We start from the raw sequence: 18,944 nt of genomic DNA, 5'->3' as shown, positions 1-18,944 counted from the left end.
CCAGGACATGTGGTTCCCCTATCTGTAAGTTAAGAGAAAAAACCACATCACTTTGATCTCATTTCGTGCTTCAAAGGCCATCTGGGAGGGCATATTAGGCATGGGTTGTCATTCTTCTCTCAGACAAACCCCGTGGCAGGAAGCTGGTCCAAGGTGGCTGTGGGTGTGGGGTGGGGGTGGAGTAGGGGTGGGAGAGGCCTCAGGGACATGTTTTCCTGAACAGCTGACAGAAAGCTGATTCTGGCTGTTGAGGAAGGTCAGGGTTGTGTTTCCTTTCCTTTCCTCTTGATAGATGAGTGGGAAAAGGCCTGCTCTTTGATATTGGATTTTCGAAGGCCAAGAGGATGGATGCCATTGCAGGAATGTACTGTTTTGTGGGCGGGACAGTGGGCAAGGACCTGAGGGAAGGAGTCAAGGGAGGCTTCAGAACAGCCCAAGTAGCCAGATGGCTGGAGGTGTGGAGAGCTATAAGTGGCGGGGCCAGGGCCTCTGCCTGGGTCTCCAGCCATGGTCCTCGCAGGGCTGCTACTGCTGCTCACCCTGCTAGCCGGCGCTCACCTGCTGTGGGGCTGCTGGAAGCTCAGAAACCTCCACCTCCCATCCCTGGCCCCTGGCTTCCTGCACCTGCTGCAGCCCAACCTCCCCATTCATCTGCTGAGCCTGACTCAGAAACTCGGGCCTGTCTACAGGCTTCGCCTTGGGCTGCAAGGTGAGGGTCTGCTTCCTTCCTGACCCACAACAGTGAGGAGGGTTGGGGGTGTCCTTTCCTGCTGACTTCCTGCTTTTCCTACCACTCCCCCGGCCAGAGGTTGTGGTGCTGAACTCCAAGAGGACCATCGAGGAGGCTATGATCAGGAAGTGGGTGGATTTTGCCGGCAGACCCCGGATACCATCCTGTAAGGGGTTGCTTGAGGGGAGAAGCAGGTCTTTGGGAGGCAAGGGAGGTCAGATCTGTGCCTTCCCTGGTCAAGTCGACCCTCCCACCCCCAACCCCTACTCGCAGACAAGCTGGTGTCTCAGCGCTGCCAGGACATCTCTCTGGGGGACTATTCTCTGCTCTGGAAGGCCCACAAGAAACTCACCCGCTCAGCCTTGCTGCTGGGCACCCATAGTTCACTGGAGCCCTGGGTGGAGCAGCTGACCCAGGAGTTCTGCGAGGTGAGCCTGGGCTCCCACAGTCAGCCCAGGTCAGCTTCACCCCTCCTAGAAATCCCTCTAGTTTTTTCACTTATATTACCTGAAGCATGTGGCATCTAGTTCCCTGACCAGGGATGGAACCTGGGTCCCCTGCATTAGGAGCAGAGACTCTTAGCCTCTTGACCACCAGGGTCATCCCAGGTCCCTATTTAGTTCATGCTCTTTCTCTTCAGCGCATGAGAGTCCAGGCCAGTGCCCCCGTGACCATCCAGAAGGAATTCTCTCTCCTCACCTGCAGCATCATCTGTTACCTCACTTTTGGAGATAAGGTCAAGGCTCTCTTGCCCTCACATGTGCCTGCCCCCCTCCCCCTGCCCCCCGCAACCTCTCCCTAGATCCTCTCCTGGTTCTGCACTGAAAGGATTTCCTCCTTTTCTGGCAGGAGGACACCTTAGTACATGCCTTTCACGACTGTGTTCAGGACTTGATGAAGACCTGGGACCACTGGTCCATCCAGATTTTGGACCTGGTTCCTTTTCTCAGGGTGAGGAGGCGCAGCCCCGACATGCCTGGTCCTGGGAGAAAGGGTGGGGATGGGGTACAGGCTTCCTTGCCAGCAGCTACACCTTCTTACTCTCTGCCCCAGTTCTTCTCCAACCCTGGGCTCTGGAGGCTGAAGCAGGCCGTAGAGAACAGGGACCACATGGTGGAGAAGCAGCTGAGGCGCCACAAGGTGGGAAATGCATGTGGACGGGGCTCCTCCCCAGCCGGCAGCAGTGACGCTGCTGCCTAGAGCCAGGCAGCTCCTGGGCCATCCCCGCAGTCCTGGACTGTCGGCACCCTCTCAACACGCTCCCCAAGCCAGGCACTCAGGCCGGCTCCTCCTCCCCTCCCCAGGAGAGCATGGTGGCTGGCCAGTGGAGGGATATGCTGGACTACATGCTCCAGGGGGTAGGCAGGCAAAGAGTAGAAGAGGGCCCGGGACAGCTCCTGGAAGGACACGTGCACATGTCTGTGGTGGATCTCTTCATCGGGGGCACTGAAACCACGGCGAGCACCCTCTCCTGGGCTGTGGCGTTCCTACTTCACCACCCTGAGGTATGCCCTGGAGGCAGGCTAGAGATCCTTCCTGGCAGCCTGGCCAGGGTGGCGGGAACCTAACTCACTGATGGGAATGCAGGCTGTGTTGTGGGGTAGGACTGGGGTGGGTCAGTGGGGTTGGCATGGGTTCTCCTACTTGGCACATGGTCTCACGTGCAATCCTTCATGGAGTGGTGGAAGCTTGGGTTTCCATGGTGGCTCAGATGGTAAAGAATCTGCCTGCAATGCAGGAGACTCAGGTTCCACCCCTGGGTTGGGAAGATGCCCTGGAAGAGGGATTGGCAACCCACTCTAGTACTCTTGCCTGGAGAATTCCATGGACAGAGGAGTCTGGAGGGTTACAGTCCATGGGCTCTGAAAGAGTCAGACATGACTGAGTGACTCAACACACACACACACACAGATACATAGACACACACAATGGAGGCTGGCAGCTGAGGGCTGGCCACTGATAGGACTTGGGCTCCATTTCTCAGATTCAGCAACACCTTCAGGAGAAGATGGATCTCGAGCTGGGCCCCAGAGCCTCAAACCCTGGAGCCACATAAAAGGATGGCTCTCATCTGCCCTTGCTAAATGCTATCTACCATTGCAGAGTTGCTGCCCCTGGCCTTGACACACACTGCCTACCAGGTGACTCCAGAGGCCTAGGGATGAACAGCCAAGACACCAGCAGGTTCCCGGAGGGCCTCTCACTTAACCCTAACCCTCAGCACCTTCGGCTACGACATCAATGAGGGCATGCATGGTCGTTATCCCCAACCTCCAAGGTGCCCACCTGGACGAGACCGTCTGGCAGCAGCCACACGAGTTTTGGCTGGGTGCGTGCTGGGGCGGGTGCCCGCGGTGGCGGGTGGAGGTGAAGCCGGGGGCCAGAGGCCGTCGGCCCCTGAGCCCAGATCGGTCCTTCTGCCCGCAGACCGCTTCCTGGAGCCAGGCGCGAACCCCAGCGCGCTGGCGTTTGGCTGTGGGGCGCGCGTGTGCCTGGGCGAGTCGCTGGCGCGCCTGGAGATCTTCGTGGTGCTCCTGCGACTGCTGCAGGCCTTCACGCTGCTGCCGCCGCCCGTGGGCGCCCTGCCGTCGCTGCAGCCGGATCCCTACTGCGGCGTCAACCTCAAGGTCCAGCCTTTCCAGGTGCGGCTGCTGCCCCGGGGGGGTGGAAGACAGGGCCTGGGAGAGCGCCAGTGCCCAGTGATGGGGGAGGAGTGGGGGGGAGGACTCGGCCAGTCATGTGCCTCGGTGTCTCCTTTTATTGCTCCCGTACAAACCCCTGCCCTCCCCCCTGTAAACATGGTGCTGTGAGATCGTGGGTGAGGGGTCTCACGCCCAGCACACTGGCAGAAAGCCGCAGAGCACAACATGGAGAATAGTTTGCTTTTATGTGGTGCCCCATAAAACACAGAACTTTTGTGCTCTGGAGAAAAGCAGAGGGGCGTTAGGGCACTTGCCCTCTCTCTCCCTCCCAGGCAATGGACCCACAGGACTCCCTTGCCACCCCTCACTGCCACCTACCCCAACCCTCCCGAGTGTCCCCAGCATCTCACCAGGGTTGTAGTAGTCATACAGGACGGCCCTGGCTGGCTGTACCAGCCCCATGGGCACCTCCTGCACAGATCCAAAGCCTACGCACTCCCAGGAGGTGGGAACCTGGCATGGGGAGGGGGGCGATGGGTAGAGGGAAGTCAGGGACCCACCTCTGGGCCCTGAGCCCTCATAAACCGCTATGATGGATTTGCTTGACCTGTTGGATTCTGGTCGGTCTTATCTTCAGTGTCCTTTATGTTTTCTTACCTTCCAGCCTCGGGATTTCTCAAAACTGTTCCCCAAGTTCTCTGTTGACTTCACTGACCACATGGTGACCTCACCCCAGTCTCTTGTCCTGGCACCTTCACAGAGGCTCACTTCATGGACACATTCTTCACAATGCTCTCCTTACCCTCAGGGCTAGCTTCCAGATCACCCCTGATTCTGACCTGGTCATTTCTGACCTTCCTGCTTTGTCCCTCCCAGAGGCACAGTCCCTGGCACAGGCCCTTCCCCTTCTCTGTGCTCCCCAGGGCGGTCTCATCATTCCCCAAACTCTGCAGGTGGGCAGTTTCTCCCAAATGTTCAGCCTTTTTCTTGTATTGGGACTTTTACAGGATGTATTAAACTCTCCCGATTCCGTCTGCTTGCCCTCCAAACCCACTCGCCCTCTCAATAGCCTCAATGATACAGCTAAGGCCTCCCTTTTCTGCTTGGTAACAGCAAGTGCTAGCCTTCTGCTTGCCCTCTGTGACTCTGCCACTCATGTCTAGGCCCAGATCCCTCTCCTCATGCCCACACTGCTCCAGTCCAGCCTGGTATCCCATGTGAGTTTCCTTCCTAAGCTGCACGGTGAGCTCCCCGACTTGACATCTTCCTCATTTTCCACTGTGTTCAACCAGAATCCTCTGCCTGGCTTCTCAAGCCAACAGGGTCTGCTCTGCACACACTGCTCAGGGAGGGTCTCCCTGACCCACAAATAACTGGCCAGTTGTATCTCAGTCTTAACACGCCTGATGAGTGGTATCACAGTATTAACATGCCTTTTTCACATTTTTCTCCAAGAGGTTACAGTAAATGTTCAAAAAAAGATAAAATACACATTTATATCAAAAACAACAAAAAAAGAGAAGGTCAGTGAAAAAGAAGCAGTCCCTCAACTTGAATACATTCAGCTTTATGAAAGGCTCTCTCTCAGCCCTCCCCGGCTGACTGGCACTGGACCCCAAGACACAGAAGGGGCTCAGCCCCACCTCCCTGCAGGTAGCAGGGAACCTCCCTGGCCAAGGCTCTGACCCCTCCTGTCCTGTCTCCCTGCTCACACCACAAGTTCTCTCCCAGAGCAGTAGCTGCTGATACACCTGCCTCCTGGAGACCTCCTAACACGAGCTCAGGAAGCGCAGCGCCAGCTCGGCGCCCCCCTGTCACCCTCCTTGCTCACCGAGTCGAAGTACAGCAGGACGTGGGGACCCTCGGTCTCAAAGTGGCTCACGTAACGGTCGGGGAGGAAGGTCAGCTGTGGGGAACGGGAGCCAGGAGTCACACGGAGGAAGCCCCGGCCGCCCTGCACATCACAGGGCTCAGCAACTGGGGTTACCGCGGGGATGGGGCCGGGCTCCTGGGGCACAAGCGGCCCTCTGGGTGGCTGGTCACACCTTCTCCAGGTCAGCCCGCAGGGCGTGGAATCCACTCAGGAGGGTGATGTCCGCAATGGCCATGCCCGACAGCCCCACCTTGCCAGTCCGCCTGTGGAGACACGTGCCTGTTGCCTGGGTCCCCCCACGCCTGGTGCCAGGCTGTAGACACCCGGCCCCAACCTCGGCCCTGCGTCCCTCTCCCAGCCCAGCAGCACCCACATGCCCAGGGCCACCCCAGGGTTTACTGTATACAACCTGGATTCCAGTTCCTTGGCCACCTTGGCGGCCTCCATCTTACAGCAGTTCCTCCACTTGTCAAACAGGTTTAGTTAGGGGTGTCACGGGCCAGGAGTGGGCCTCGGGGTCATCCCCCGCTGGAGAGTCCTCATACTCGTATTCCTGGTAGTCCTCCTCAGCCTCCACTGCCAGGGGACAGCACTGTGGCTCAGCCCTGGCACCAGCCCCTCAGAGACCCACAGCCTGTGACCCCAACACTCACTTGTGTACTCGACGTGGCCCACGACCATCACTTTAATCTGAAGATCCTGGCAGGTCGTGTTCGTCATGTCCATAACACTGTAGCTGCGAAGAACCTGGCTCCAAAGGGGCAGGAAGGGGACATGGGGACACTTAGGGCCACAGACCTCTCTCCAGAGCCACAAGGAAAGCCTCTGGATCCCTTAGCTCCTGGGCTAAGAGCTTCGAGGCTTTCTGCCCTTTCCTATCCACCAGTCCTGAAATACAAATAGGCTGAGGTGTTGGGTGAGACAGAGAGCAGAGCAGGGTCCGGTCTGGGGGCAAACACTGTACACATACACCGAAGAGGCTACAATGAAAAGTTCAGGAACGGCTGCCAGGCGAAGCCTGAAGGAGGAGAGTGAGTGTGTCACTGAGGACAAGAAGCAGCTGAAGGACATTTAGGGCCCGGAGATGTGTGTAGATGGAAGGATCTGTTCTGCTGGGGAGGTGACTGGGCTGGGGCGAAGGCAGAAGAGGAGTTACTGGGTTCATGAGGACAGGCTTTGGATGGAGCAGGGGGCACTAAGACAGCCCCCGGAGGGGCAGCTGGGCTCCTGTATGGAAGGGACGCTGTCAGTCAGACAAGGAGCCACAGGAGGAGGAGGGGGTTTGGGGCACGCCATGTCAGCAATGCTCAGAGCTCAGGGGAGATGCTTGACTTGAGATGCCAAGTGTTTGAGCATCAGCACTGAGGGCCGAAGGGGACAACAGGTCCCTAGTGAGGGAGGAGAGCAGAGTGAGGGGCACGTGCCCAGGACAGAGCACAGAGAACTGCAACCCAGGGGTCTCCTCCTCCTTCCCAGACCATGAGCTCTGCCTGCAGGTCTCCCACTCAACACCCCGGCTTCACCCTGATCGCCCTGGCCGCCCAGTGCCACCAACGCTCACCTTCAACGTTCCTTTGCTGTTTCCTCCCACCTCCACGTTAATCTTGCTTCCCAGGGAAAACTGTCACAAGCAGAAAAGGGAAAGAGATGTCAGAAGGGCACACTGTTGCTTCAACTTACCTCCTCCACCAAAACACCTCCACCTCCACTCCCCACCTCACTTTTCAACACTTTCTACCTTCACCCGCATTCTCTCTCCATCATCTCCTAAACCCTCTGTAGATGCTGCGTGAATCATTTTCAGATCAGATAAATGAAGCTCACAGCTGGGTGACTTGCTACAGATCACAGAGCCAGTAAGTCTTCCTACAGAGTTATCAGAAAGAGGGGCTGTGGGGATTCATCAGGAGTGACAGAGAGGGATGGCTTCTGGTCAGGCCGAGGGAAGCCCAGATGTCCCGACATCAGGTGAAGGAATGATTCACCTGCAGCATCTCCTCCAGCCTGTGAACTTGGTGGTTGGTTAGCTGCAACACATGGGACTTGAGCCCACTGCGGCCCAAGGAGCTGAGGGTCACGTTGAGCCCCTTCTCTTTGGTGGTGTGGGACACGATCCAGTATGCAGACAGGGCATCCAGAGCCATAACAGTGTTCTGGGGAACATGGGCCAGGACTCAGGTACTCAGTCTCAAGACCAGCCACCCTAGAACCCCAGGACAGCCTCTACCTGGGTGCTGGGGAATCCCCCATGGAAGCTGCCCTGGCGGGTCAGCCAGGATGCAGCCTGGTCAGCCAACTCAGCCTTGCCCTCCCATAGCAGCAGGTGTAACAGGCCGTAGGCCGTGGTTTCAATCCACAGGGCCGGGGCCTGGGGAATGGGGTCTGCTGGGCTGTGAGGAGCCAGAGTGGGTGACAGGACGTTGCTTGGAGAAGTGGTGACTGAGCCCCATAAAGCTTATCTGGGTAAAAGGAGACCCACAGGTGAACGGGGGAGAATCTTAGTTGTCTGGGCCTTTGACGCTGCCCCTTTAGTCTCTCCTGATTTCCCAGTCACCCCTGCGTCTGCTCTGATTTCTTCCGAGAGCCTCCATTCGTTCCATTTCTCCCTTTGGACACACTCGGGGGTCTCAAGCTCTCCCAAGCCCCAGTTCACTGCCAGGACCCCCTCACCACCAATGTCCTGGGCCATGGCCATGAGGTTGTTGTGGGCAACACTCCGCAGGTGTTCGGGGGCCTCAGTCAGCGACAGGGCGTAGGCCGTGATGGCGGAGGCGTGAGAGCCCAGGAGCCCAGAAGTTACTTTCGCCCCCAAGAAGGTGTTTGCTCTTGAGATGGAATTTTCCTGGAAGAAAGTGGGAGGTGAAGGTCTGTGGACTGGCTTCCTGAGGAGAAAGGGGATCAGCAAAGGGCTAACACGCGAGTGCCTTACCACTCTTCTCAACTGCTCTGAATTCTTGTCTGGGAAGACCGCCAGCCCGTGGTGAAGGGCGATGACCACGAAGGCTGTGAGCGCCACAGTCTCATCGCTTCCCACTAAGCCTCCCTAGTTGAAGTGGGGAGAAAAGGAGGCACCAACCACGAGTGTGGAGGGGCAGGGCGACTCATCCCTCCTATGCCCTTGGCCCAGCCTCCCAGCCCCATACCTGCATCTCCCTGTGGATTACAGGACAGGCGTCGTGGAATGAGCCATCATCCCGTTGCTGGGACAGCAGCCACATGGCCGTCTCCTGCAGCTTTTCAGGAGAGCCGCCCACCTGATCCTGGGCCAAACTCAGTATCCTTAGCACAAAGGCCGTGAGCCTAGAGGGGAGGAAAGCATTTCTGGCGATAGCCACTGGTCCCTATATGGGGGAGGGCCCCACTCCTGGTGGCTCCTAGCTATTTGCCCCGCCATAATAGCTGCCTCTGCCCCAACCAGCCCTGGCCCCTCCCACACACCCAGGACACTCCCCCAAACTCACCAGGTGCTACTGTCCCGATGTAACCAAGCCCCATAGGAACCATCTCCTTTTCGAAACTCCTGGATCCGCGTGTAGCCTTGGAGAGGAGAGGCGCCTGAGGTCACACCGACTCCCCCACAGCTGTGGCCAGGCTCCACATTTCCACTGGGGACCACATCTCTCTTCCCTGCTCTGGCCGCCTGGGCTGCCCAGCTCCCATTAATTGCCCTCTCCAGGCCCCCACTCCTGCTTGCCGCTGCCCTCAGAACCTTTCTGGATGAGATCCACGGCACGGTCCTTGGTCTCAGGGGGCAGCATGCTCCACTGCTCGGTCTTGTCCAGGTAGCGGGAAGCAGCCAGTGTTGGAGCCAACAGCGTCATGGTTTGTTCCCCGCAGCCTTGGGGAAGCCTCAGGAGCGAGGCCACGCCTCCTGGTGACAAGGCCCCCTCAGAGCCCAAAGCTTCCAGTGGATCCGAGGCTATGGGGAGGGATAGGATGGAGGGTCAGAGTGCAGATCAGGGGGCCCGGGTCGGAGGGTCATGGAGTCTCGGGATCAAACAGAGTGCCCAGGCTTCACATGAATCCAAGGGTGGCCACCAGGAACAGACTGGAGGACACTCCCACCTGTGACGCTGACGACACTCTTGAAATCTCCTTCAGGGATAATATTGGGATCAGAGTTGCCAGGAATTTCCAAGGTCCGGCCTCGGGGGTCTGGGAAGATGAGGGGAGTCAGTGGTCTGTCCTGCTGTCCACACCTTCTGCCCACCACCACCCCCCAGGACACTGATGTCTGTGAGTGGAGGTCTCTCACCCAGGGGGTTGAGTTCATAGACCATCTCCTCCCTGTGAATGGCCCCTTCTCTCTGTGGAGAGGAAACGTAACTGTGAGAGACCACACAGGCTACAGCCTGCCCCTCCCAGTGCACACTCCTCAGGACCTGGAGTTGGAACTTCAGGAACACAGTCGGGCCAGAACTGTGGGAGATGCAAATGGACCAAAGCGTTGGGTTTGGGGGTGGCCTCAGGCATGATGCAGAGAGAGGGCCAGAGTAGGGGGTGAATCTGGGAGTTGGGGACCTAGACTCAGGGGGGTTTCATTCACCTCAACCTGTAGAATCTTAGATATTGCGTCCCCCACAGGGAAATCTAAGGATCCTCGAGCCACCACCTTCAGGGACACGGCAGCAGCTGCGATGGGCACCACAGAGAAGCCAACGGGCCGGGCAGAGCCCGCGGGCACCTGCACCTGCTGGGCGAGCCCTCCGCCCCCGGCCAGGCACAGCCCCTCCACTGGGGACACGTGGATGCTCACCTGGGGGCAGGAAGACAGGGAGGGCCAGAGTCCCAGCCCAGTTAGGCTCCCCACCCCTCACCTGCCCCATCCCCTCCACCACCATGCACTCAGCCCCCAAGGGGCCTCACGGTCAGATCTCTATCCAGGTAGTTGTAGAGGACTGGTCGCAGCTCGAGCTGCTCAAAGCGGCGGACAGAGAGCGGCAGGCGGAGGTGCATGTGGAATTCATGGAACAGGCCTTCTTCCTTATCTTCCCACCACCCACTCCCCTTCCTCCTATGTCCTCGCTCTTTCTGATTTCAGTCCGATGGTCTCCATCAGAAAAGGCCAGACTAGCTGCCTTGAACACTTGAGGGGCACTGTCTCCGCCGCCGGGACCACAGCCAAGGTCATAGCTGTTCAGAGCTTCGAAGACCTAGAGAGAAGAGGCAGATATGCTGCAGAGACAAGAGTGACTGCGGCCATGATCGCATACTCAGCTGCAGGTGAGAGGCCAGGGTCCAGACAAGTACAAGAGAGACACAGAGAGTGGAAACAGAGGCCACCGGGGCCACGGCTCGAGGGAGGACTGGAAGCAGTCCAGCTGAGTGAGTTCTAGTGGCTGGCATGGGCTTCGGGCAGCAGGAGGATGAGCCTCAGAGGGAAGGGAGGATCAGAGAGAGGACTTGACCAACCTTGACCATGTCGAGGGGTTTGTGGGCCTTGCCACCCACAGCATACAGTGCCGTGTCCACAGCTCCCAGGGCCACCAGAGCTCGAGACTCTGTTTGCAGGTTGAGTTTTACAGTGTCCCCAGGACGATACGCCTTGGAACTGTCCACGTTCAGCTCCAGCTGGCAGAGGTGGCAGGTAGGGGCAGTCAGGGTGGGGAGAATTCTTTCAGTCTTGTGCATCCTCAGTGCACCCCAAACTAAATCACCCCATTTGCAGTCATCCAGTCTTCTCTCTTAATCCTCCCAGCACACGCACACACACCATCTCTTCCGATGCCAGTTACCTTCCCCTCACAGGTTCCAGCCTGGACATCCACTCTCAGGGAGTTGGCCACTGGGACGCCCCCATGATAGTAGAAGGCCACGAGGTGGAAGGAGGGCACCAGGTGATGGTCCACAAACACGGAGATGGAGGTCAAGTGTCTCTTGGGCTCTCGATGGACAGACACGATCTGGCCCCGGGACAGGATCTGGGGGAGAGGAGGGTGCTCCTCACTGCCCATCCTCAGCCCTGAGACCGCCACCCACCCTGAGGGCTCCTTCCTGCTTGAGACCCTCCCATCCCTGTCCTCCCCTGTAGCCCAGTCATGCGCACCATGTAGTAGAAGTGTGAGAAGCTCCCACTGATGCCCACGGCCTGCAGGTTTAGGTTAAGAGTCTCTCCAACTTTAAGAGGTCGAGGACTCTGCCACTCAATGGACAGAAACCCAGAGCTTCTGGACAGGGGGGCTTTCATGGTGAGACCGCCTATGGCAGGGTGTGGGGAGCCTGCAGACACCTGGAGAGAGGTCAGGGGTCGCAGGGTCAATGGAAAGGGCCCAGGCATCCGGCTTCCCCCCCTCCATCTGCCCGCCTGGGAAGCTTCTCTCCCAGCCCACCCACTCCCGTGAGGCTGGAGTCCTACGGAGAGCTGCATTTCTGAGATGGTAGGAGGAATACCAGTGGAAACAATGACTTGGCCGCTCCCATCTGTGTTTCGTTCAAAGTCCTCATTTTTAGAAGTCGATCCAGAAAACAACTTGGCAGACACTTTGACGGGGATGCTAGAGGCTGGGGAGCCTGACATGTCACGGACCAGGGCCTAGGTAAACAGGGAGGGGCAGAGGGAAGAGTGCAGGCAGTGGGACACTGGGCCCTCCTGTCCTCCACTCCCTGCCCCCACTGCTCATCCTCCCCCTTCCAGAAGAAACCTGCAGCAGGAAGGGGACCCCGGGTATAAGCTGCTGCTTGGTTTTGCTTAGATCCAAGGAGAAAGGAGATGACACAAAATGGGAGGATGTGAACTCTGTCTCCTTCATCTTTCCTCCTGCAAGATACAGGGTGGAAAAAAAAAAAAAGATCAGGGTGGAGAGCAGTGGACATGGAGACCTGGGAAGAGAGGAAAAGGAGGGCTGGGGACGGGGAGAGGGAGCTCTAGTGTTTCCCTCCACCAAGGCAGAACTCTTCAGGGCAGAAACCATCGTCTATTCATCTCTGTGTTTTGAGGTCAACATAGAAGGGATGAATGGTTCGATGGATGGATCGAGACATAGGTGGATGGATAAATGGTTTGTCAGGTAGATGGATGGATGGGTGGATGCATAGATGTTTGTGTGGATGGATATTTGTTTGCTGGATGGATGGACAGGTTGATAGGTGGATAAATAAATGTATGGGTGAATGAATAGCTGGATAGGCAGATGGTGGGTGGATGGATGGATGGGTGAATGGATGAATGGATGGATAGGTGGATGGTTGGGTGATGGATGGATGGATGGAGGATGGAAGGATGGGTGGATGGGTGGGTGAAAATAACAACATGGAGATAGATGGTGGAAGATTGCCCTTCCCCAGAAAAAGCCCAGAAATGAAGTTGCAGAGAGACAATCTTCTGGGTTGTTCCTGGCTTTGGGGCCTAGTTGAGGAGAAGCTGGGTGGTGTTGGTGCTAGAGAACATAGGGTCAGCTCGGAGGTCAGAGGTGAGGGTCCAGGGTTAAAATCAGGGAAAGCCACTCACCTGGAGACTCAACATAGAGGCACAGCCCTGGGAGGTCATTAATGCTATTATGAAGCTTCTCCAGCACACCCTGAAACTCAGCCTTTTGGAGGGAAATTTGGCACTGGCCATCCACCAGCTAGGGCAAAGAAGAAGACAAGACAGAGGATGAGACTTGAGTTTCCCACCTCACCTCCTCACGCTGCCTGCCTCACTCTCCTCACCCACCTCACACACCTCAACCCTCCTTCCTACCTTGGTTTGACTCTCCAGGCCCCGCAGAGAAGTCTTTTCACCGTCCTCACCCAGGAGCCCAAAGCGCACATACGCCACCCCCTGCACTGGCCACCAAGGAGAGATTCGGAAGAGGGGCTGAGGGCTGAGGCGAGGGAGGGAAGTGCGGTTCCACAGCACATTCACGCTGCATGGGGCGTCCTGGCACCAGGCTCAGTGTGAGGGACCATGAGCAAGGGGGAGTTACCTGGCCTGGATGATCACTTGGATGTCACTAAGAAAGCCAGCCGTTGTCAGGATGTAGGGGTTTTCAGGAATGATCTTCACCTCAAAGTTGGGAAGAACTGACCCAGGGCAAAGGGAGGGCAGATCAGACTCTCATGAAAGGACCCTTAAAATATTTCCCTCCCCTCAGGGCTGTGGCAGCAGCGTCTCCCTTCCCTGGCCCTGCACCCTCACCTCTGCTCCACCCCTTCCTCCTTGCAGAAAAGGGGTGCTTGTCCCTCATGTCTCTAGCTATCACTGTATTTCTTCACCTCAAACTGGGTGCTGCTATTGGAATCCAGGCTGTCTGAGAATCGGGCTGAGATTTTTCACGTCACTGGCCTGGGGATAGACAAAGGAGAGATTCAGCCCACTTGTGTGAGAGGTCTGCAGACAGCCAGTCACCAAACTCCCTAGGAGGAGACTGGAGTGTGAAACAGGGGCTGAGAAAGCTCAGGATTGGACCATGTGCTTAGGTGGACAGCTCAGGGAAGGTTTTGGTGGGTCCCCAGGAGGAAATGCTCACGCTGAGATGTCTGGGATCAAAAAGTTGTCCTGGAAGATGGAGGAGGGAGCAACCACTTCCCTTTCAGCACACGGAAGCCTTGAGAGTTCTGCAATGGGAGTGAAGCAGTCACATCAGAAGCCAGTTCAGCAGCCCTGGCCCATTAGGACGGTCAGAGGTTGGGGGCTCACCTCCACCGTAACCGTGAGGATGTCAGTGGCCGGGCGCATCTTCTGATCCAGAGCAAAGACTCGGTAGCGAACTGGAAATATAGGATGAGGAGGTGAGCAGAAGCCACGAGAGGGTGAGCCCTGGACCCCTGACCCCCTCCCAGAAAGCGAAGGGAAGGAGAACAAATCTCTGCAAAGCAGCCTTCCTGTGAGGGGCTTCAGGTTACCTCACTCAAGTGGCTGGGAAGGCATGAAAGGTGGAGGCCCTGGCGCCGAGACTCACCCCTCTGGCCAGGGTTATAAACGGGCTGGTCAGTCTGCAGAAAGAGGTGCCCCCGGCGAGAGGAGAACAGCAGGTTGACACCCTGCGTGTCTGTCTGTTTGGACAGAGAGTCCCTTAGCCATGATGACTGCACCATCAGCTGGACCTCGGGGGCTCCGCGGAGGAGATGGAGGCGACAGATCCTGGCCCGTTCCTGCGGAATCTGTGAGGAGAGGGACAGGGAGTGGGTCAGAGACAGAGCAGAAGGGAAAAGACAGACTAAAAGACAAAGTACCACAGGGGTGGGAGGGGAGGAAGGGAGCAGGGGGATGAGAAGACAAAGATGTTTCCAAGAAGACAGAGGAGAACAGAAGGGGAGGCCCTGGGCGGCAACAGGAGGGAGTAGGGCTGTTACCGGGAGGTTGAGGAGTATGAAGTCTCTGTCTGTGCTGAGGCTGAAATCCACCTTCCGGGAGCAGAGCTCATTAACGTGGGATGGGTTCCTCAGGAACACGGATCCTCTCACCACCTGTCCTGAAGGAGCATCCTGGAGTTTCACAGCCACAGACAGGGGGACCCCTATGCGAACCACAGAAGGAGAAAACAGGAGCAACCTGGGAAGAACAGGTGCGAGTCAGCAGCCAGCCTCCACCCCTCCCCCCGAATCAGGACCCTCTGAGCCCACTCTCCCCTCGCCAGCCCTGGCTCTGTTCAAGCTTCCCGCATCCTGCCTCCAGGACCTGGGCTTCTGCAGAGACAAGGCGAAGAAACCAGATGCCCAGATCAACCCCCAGAGCAGCCTCATGGCTGGAGGACCCGAGGGGTTCAGACCCGCCTGCCTGCCTGCTCCTTTCTGGTTAACGCAGGGCTTGGAGCAGAGTTTTGAGTCTGGACCTTGCTCCTCCCCTGGCCCAGATAAGCTGGGAAATCACATGACAACCAAGAACTGCAACTGGCCCCAGACCCAGAACTGGGACGGGGGCTTCCCAGAAGCCTCGATCTCTTGAGGGAATCTGAGGAAATCATGGCCTGGAGAGAGACTGAGTCCTTCCCTGTTAACTCCTCTCATTCCAATGCCCCGCGCACCAGCACTACTGGTTGGGTCTGGGTGCCTGTGTGTGTGTAGCATGGACACACATACGTCTGCCCGGGAGGCCCCATGTGGTTCAGCAAATGGCTCAGACACATGGCTTCTTTGTCCCAGAAAACAAGATACTAAGAAAACTGTCTCTTCCTGCCTGTGCATGCATGCTCGGTCGCTCCAGTCATGTCCAACTCTGTGACATGAGGTCTGTAGGCCACCAGGCTCCTCTGTCTATGGAATTTACCCGGGAAGAATACTGGAGTGGGTTGCCATTTCCTCCTCTAGGGGATCTTCCTGACCCAGTCTCCTCAACAGGCAGATGGATTTGTTACCACTGAGCCACCTGGGAAACCTGACTCTTAACAATAACCCCGGCAAAACCTGAACTACATCAGCTTTTTGCTTTTTGTAGGCTCTAACAGAAATTCTGTTGTTTGGGAGATCAGACACATCCTCACCCTCCCACAGGGGAAACTGGCCTTAGTGTCGCTTGTTCCTCTCTGATCAACAAGGTAAAGCTCGGGTCCCACTTTGGCTTTACTTCTGCCCCTAAACGAGGTGCCCAAACTCACTTGTCTCATGAAACAAAAGACATCCAGAAAACATCACAGGCAGAAGAACTTTATTTGTCAATTTCAACCAAAATATGGAGAACTCTGTCCAACCTCCATAGCACCTGAGACCCCTCCTTCCTACCCCAGACAGAATAGTGGCAGAACCTTGCAGCATGAAAGACAGCAGCCATGGCCTTGGCAAGGTTTCTGGCTCCTCTTCCGTGAAAGGGCAGAGAAGCACTGCCCAAACCCCTCCCCGGGGACACAGCCCAGGTAAACAGCGGCAGTCACATCTGACCCTCAGCACAGCAGCAAGCCCAGCACTCATCCTGGCTCCCAAGCCTTCCCAAGGTGACCCTGCCTCATCCAGGGTGGGCAGCCCTCCTGGGCCCCTCAGTCCCCACCCTGGGGAGGTGTGCAATGACGAGCAGAGTCCTCAGGTCTCTGGCAGGCGGAGGAGGGTTCCAGAAGTGGTGGAGACACTGTGCAAGAAAAAGAGAAGACTGGGGCTGGGTTCCTGAGTTCTGGAGAACTCAGAACTTGGGTGGATATGTTCCCGGGTTCCAGAAGACAGGAGAGGGGCTGGGCTTTGCTTATGAAGGAAGCACAAGGAGGGAGGAAATCCAACCTGAGGTCATTGCTCTGTCATCTTCCAGAGGCTGCAGCGCAAGACTCTCCAGTCCAGCAGCTGGGCCCCAATGAGGTCGTGCACGTGGTAGGCGAGGCCGAGTCGCACCGAGGCAGGTGCCCGCCGGCCCAGGAGTTCTGAAAGGAGTAGCTCCGGGTACTGGCCTTGGTGAGGAGCAGCTCATGGCTGCTCATGGTGCAAGCCACCCGCCCGGCCAGCTTCACGGTGCCCACCTCGTCTACGTACCCCAGGGTTCGGAGCACCTGCAAGGATAGCGGGGTTGGGAGCCGGCAGACGGCTTCCCCACCAGCCCCCCAGCCCAGCCCCGCCCCCCACCTCTACTCGCTGGTGGTACTCGGGGAGCAGCAGCAGCGACTGGTCTGACAGCAGGAAGCGCAGCCGCTCCATCTCCTTCTGGATCTGCACCCGCTCCCGCAGCTTCAGGTACTGCGAGGAGGCAAGGGCAGGGGCCCGTGAGCCTCCTCCCTGACCTCAGCAGGGGAGCTGAGGACCAGGGCTGGGACGGGGGCGGCCAGTCTGCAGGGGATGAGAGGGAAAGCCGTCTCTCCCAGCGGGGGAGCTCACATCGAGGGACCCACCTGGGCAGGGAAACGGGGACTGTGCACGCACTGAGCCCCCCGGATCAGCTCCTCCAGCTTCCGGGCCCGAAGCCCCCCCTCGACCACAGACACATCTTTGAGCTGCAGGTCATTGACAGGGTCGAGGGTGGGGGGTCCTGTGGGGTGCGCCTGAGCCAGTCGTAGCAGTTCCTGGACAGCAGTGGACACGGCCGCAGAGGGCGGATCCTTCCTGAGGATGGAGCTGGTCTTAGACCTGGGGCAGAGGCTTCTCTTCCTGCAGAGCCCCCCTCGGGCTGGGGGAGCCTCCCTGACCACACCTCCCACCACCCCCACATGGTCCCTCCCCAGCATCTCTGACTTGAATTTTGGTTGCTGCCGCTTGCTGAAGTCCTCCAAGATCTTGTCCCCGTTCAGCCGGAGCACCTTGGTGGTGATGGCGGCCACGTCTCCTGGCTGGAGCTTGGCCACAGTGTGGTCACAGGGCCCTGAGAAGAGGGGAGAGCAGGGTCAGACCGGGCACCTCAGCTGAGCTGTTGGCAAGAACCCGGGCATCCATCCACTGTCACCTTCAAGCAGGAAGAGCTTGAATCCCACGAGGTCGTCTGGGTAGGGCACGTCTGGGGAGGCTGGCCCCCTCTCCCGCGGGTCCTCAGACACGGGCTTGTCACACAAGACCAGGGCTGTGAACACCCTGCTGGTGGGGTTGGAAGAGACCTAGGGGAGGCGGGGAGGCCAGGCCAGGGCAGCGTGAGGAGCGGACGTCCAAGGAGAGAGCAGACCCCCCCACTCCAGGCCGGGAGCGTGGGACGGCCATGTAGACTGGTAACCAAGTCAAGCAGTCGGAGCAGACTTCGGGGGCAGGGCTTGGGGGGAGGATGAGGAGACAAGCATGAAGTGGTAGGGATGGGAAGGAAAGGAGGGCTCGAGGGAAAAATGAGGGCACTGCCGAGTACAACTGGCTCCTCGCCAAGTGGGGAAGATGGAGATGGAGCTGGCTGCTCCCTCTGGCCTTGGAGTCCAGATTCCCACCGCCCTCACCTGAAGGATCACACCCAGTGCGTTGTGATGCTCCTGATTCTTCACAACCACCACCCTTCCTGCTGAGAGAGATTTCAGCCCATTCACAGACTCTATGATGTGGTGCAGAAGAGCAGAGACAAGAAGAAAGGGGATAAGAAGTGTCACCGAGACACTGGGACGAGGTTCAGGTGTACCCAGAATGTCCCAGTCTTTTCCTCCCTGTCCATCACCCGGGCCCCAACACTCACAGGTGCTCACCTGGATCTGGCTCCGGGTCTCAGTTAGTTCCTCCCCCCAGCTGTAATACTCAGGCAGGTCAACGAGCTGGCCAGTCACCTTGGGCTTTTCCAAAGCCCCCAATATCTTGGTCAGTTCAGCCAGAGCCTGTTTATGGGCCTGGGAGAAGCCAGGGTGGGTTTGAACCCAGAGTCTCCAGGTTGGCTCTCTCCAATTAAACCCATTGATTCCAGAGGCCTGCCTTGTTGTCCTGTGTCCTCAACAGGCTGCCCTGCCCTGACTGAGGCAGGGTCACCTTGGGAAAGTTCGGGAGCCAGGTTGAGTGCTGGGCTTGCTGCTGTGTAGAGCGTCAGATGTGACTGCTGCTGTTGACCTGGGCTGTGTCCCGGTCAAGGCTTTTGGGCAGTGCTTCTCTGACCTTTCATGGAAGTGGAGCCAGAAGCCTTGCCAAGGCCATGGCTGCTGTCTTTCATGCAGGAAGGTGCTCCCATTTTTCTGTTTGGGGTAGGAAGGAGGGGTCTCTAAGGAAGCTGTGGAAGTTGCAGAGTTCTTCTCCCTATTTTGATTGAAACTGACAAATAAAGTACTCTTGCCTGTGATGCTTTCTGGATGTCTTTTGTTTCATGAGACCTGTGAGTTTGGGCACCTCGTTTAGGGGCAGAAGTAAAGCCAAAGTGGGACCCGAGCTTTGCCTTGTTGATCAGAGAGGAACAAGCGACACTAAGGCCAGTTTC

At 57.6% G+C, this 18,944-nt stretch overlaps 2 protein-coding genes across 2 annotated transcripts; both read right to left on the bottom strand.

Annotated features, from left to right (window-relative positions):
* Positions 1 to 2,940: 2,940 nt before the first annotated feature.
* LOC136151189 (complement C4-A-like) lies at positions 2,941 to 14,973 on the bottom strand. The gene is given in 36 exon segments (XM_065912143.1): positions 2,941 to 3,364; positions 3,409 to 3,652; positions 3,783 to 3,885; positions 5,204 to 5,278; positions 5,418 to 5,531; positions 5,633 to 5,731; positions 5,733 to 5,821; positions 5,899 to 5,992; positions 6,807 to 6,866; positions 7,231 to 7,398; positions 7,473 to 7,699; positions 7,916 to 8,087; positions 8,175 to 8,288; positions 8,389 to 8,545; positions 8,707 to 8,782; positions 8,955 to 9,164; positions 9,311 to 9,400; positions 9,501 to 9,552; positions 9,792 to 10,001; positions 10,112 to 10,276; positions 10,279 to 10,398; positions 10,658 to 10,816; positions 10,981 to 11,166; positions 11,292 to 11,474; positions 11,601 to 11,777; positions 11,887 to 12,002; positions 12,693 to 12,810; positions 12,927 to 13,012; positions 13,133 to 13,249; positions 13,429 to 13,511; positions 13,696 to 13,756; positions 13,759 to 13,783; positions 13,866 to 13,936; positions 14,128 to 14,329; positions 14,522 to 14,720; positions 14,847 to 14,973. Coding segments are annotated over 36 exon segments (4,911 nt in total). The 5' UTR covers positions 14,912 to 14,973.
* An 873-nt stretch (positions 14,974 to 15,846) lies between these two features.
* Positions 15,847 to 18,683, bottom strand: LOC136151188 (superkiller complex protein 2-like). The gene is made up of 9 exons (XM_065912142.1): positions 18,629 to 18,683; positions 18,232 to 18,249; positions 17,992 to 18,083; positions 17,520 to 17,667; positions 17,312 to 17,438; positions 16,972 to 17,182; positions 16,709 to 16,819; positions 16,373 to 16,635; positions 15,847 to 16,226 (listed from the first exon to the last, which is right to left on the bottom strand). The coding sequence occupies exons 1-8, from the start codon at positions 18,681 to 18,683 to the stop codon at positions 16,390 to 16,392; spliced, it is 1,008 nt and encodes a 335-aa protein (XP_065768214.1). The 3' UTR covers positions 15,847 to 16,226; positions 16,373 to 16,389.
* Between the last annotated feature and the right edge of the window lie 261 nt (positions 18,684 to 18,944).

Source organism: Muntiacus reevesi, chromosome 20 (genome assembly GCF_963930625.1).
Source record: "Muntiacus reevesi chromosome 20, mMunRee1.1, whole genome shotgun sequence".
Classification (NCBI taxonomy): domain Eukaryota; kingdom Metazoa; phylum Chordata; class Mammalia; order Artiodactyla; family Cervidae; genus Muntiacus; species Muntiacus reevesi.
The sequence above is the reverse complement of the archived record's forward strand: the minus strand, read 5'-3'. Positions and strand labels throughout refer to the sequence as shown.